Raw genomic sequence first — 316 nt, forward strand, 5'->3', positions numbered from 1 at the left:
ATCAGGTCCAGAGACATGTGGGGCCTTTGGTGCAGTCCACAGCAGTGCTGTGTGTACATCTGGTGAAGGTCCTGAGGCTGCATCAGGTCCAGAGACACGTGGGGCCTGTGGTGCAGTCCACAGCAGTGTTGTGTGTACCTCTGCTGAAGGTCCTGACACTGTCTCAGGTCTGGAGACACAGGCATGGGGGACAGTCCACAGCAGTGCTGTGTGAACCTCTGCTGAAGGTGTTCCTCCAGCTTCTCCCGGAGCTCAGGGCTGATGAAGTCCCCTGGGAGGAGGGAGACTGACTCATGGTCCTGGAAGGCCTCACTGT

The 316-nt window shown here is 58.2% G+C and overlaps 1 protein-coding gene across 1 annotated transcript in view; it reads right to left on the minus strand.

Moving 5' to 3' along the window:
* Positions 1-138: 138 nt before the first annotated feature.
* Positions 139-316, minus strand: part of LOC103583592 (spermatogenesis-associated protein 31A4-like) — a gene marked incomplete at its 3' end in the record, with an annotated part of 2748 nt that continues 2570 nt past the window's right edge. The window contains exon 3 of the mRNA XM_008564865.1: positions 139-271. Within this exon, the coding sequence (XP_008563087.1) occupies positions 139-271 (133 nt within the window). The remainder of the gene's footprint in view (positions 272-316) is intronic.

Source organism: Galeopterus variegatus, unplaced genomic scaffold (genome assembly GCF_000696425.1).
Source record: "Galeopterus variegatus unplaced genomic scaffold, G_variegatus-3.0.2 Scaffold24654, whole genome shotgun sequence".
Lineage (NCBI taxonomy): Eukaryota > Metazoa > Chordata > Mammalia > Dermoptera > Cynocephalidae > Galeopterus > Galeopterus variegatus.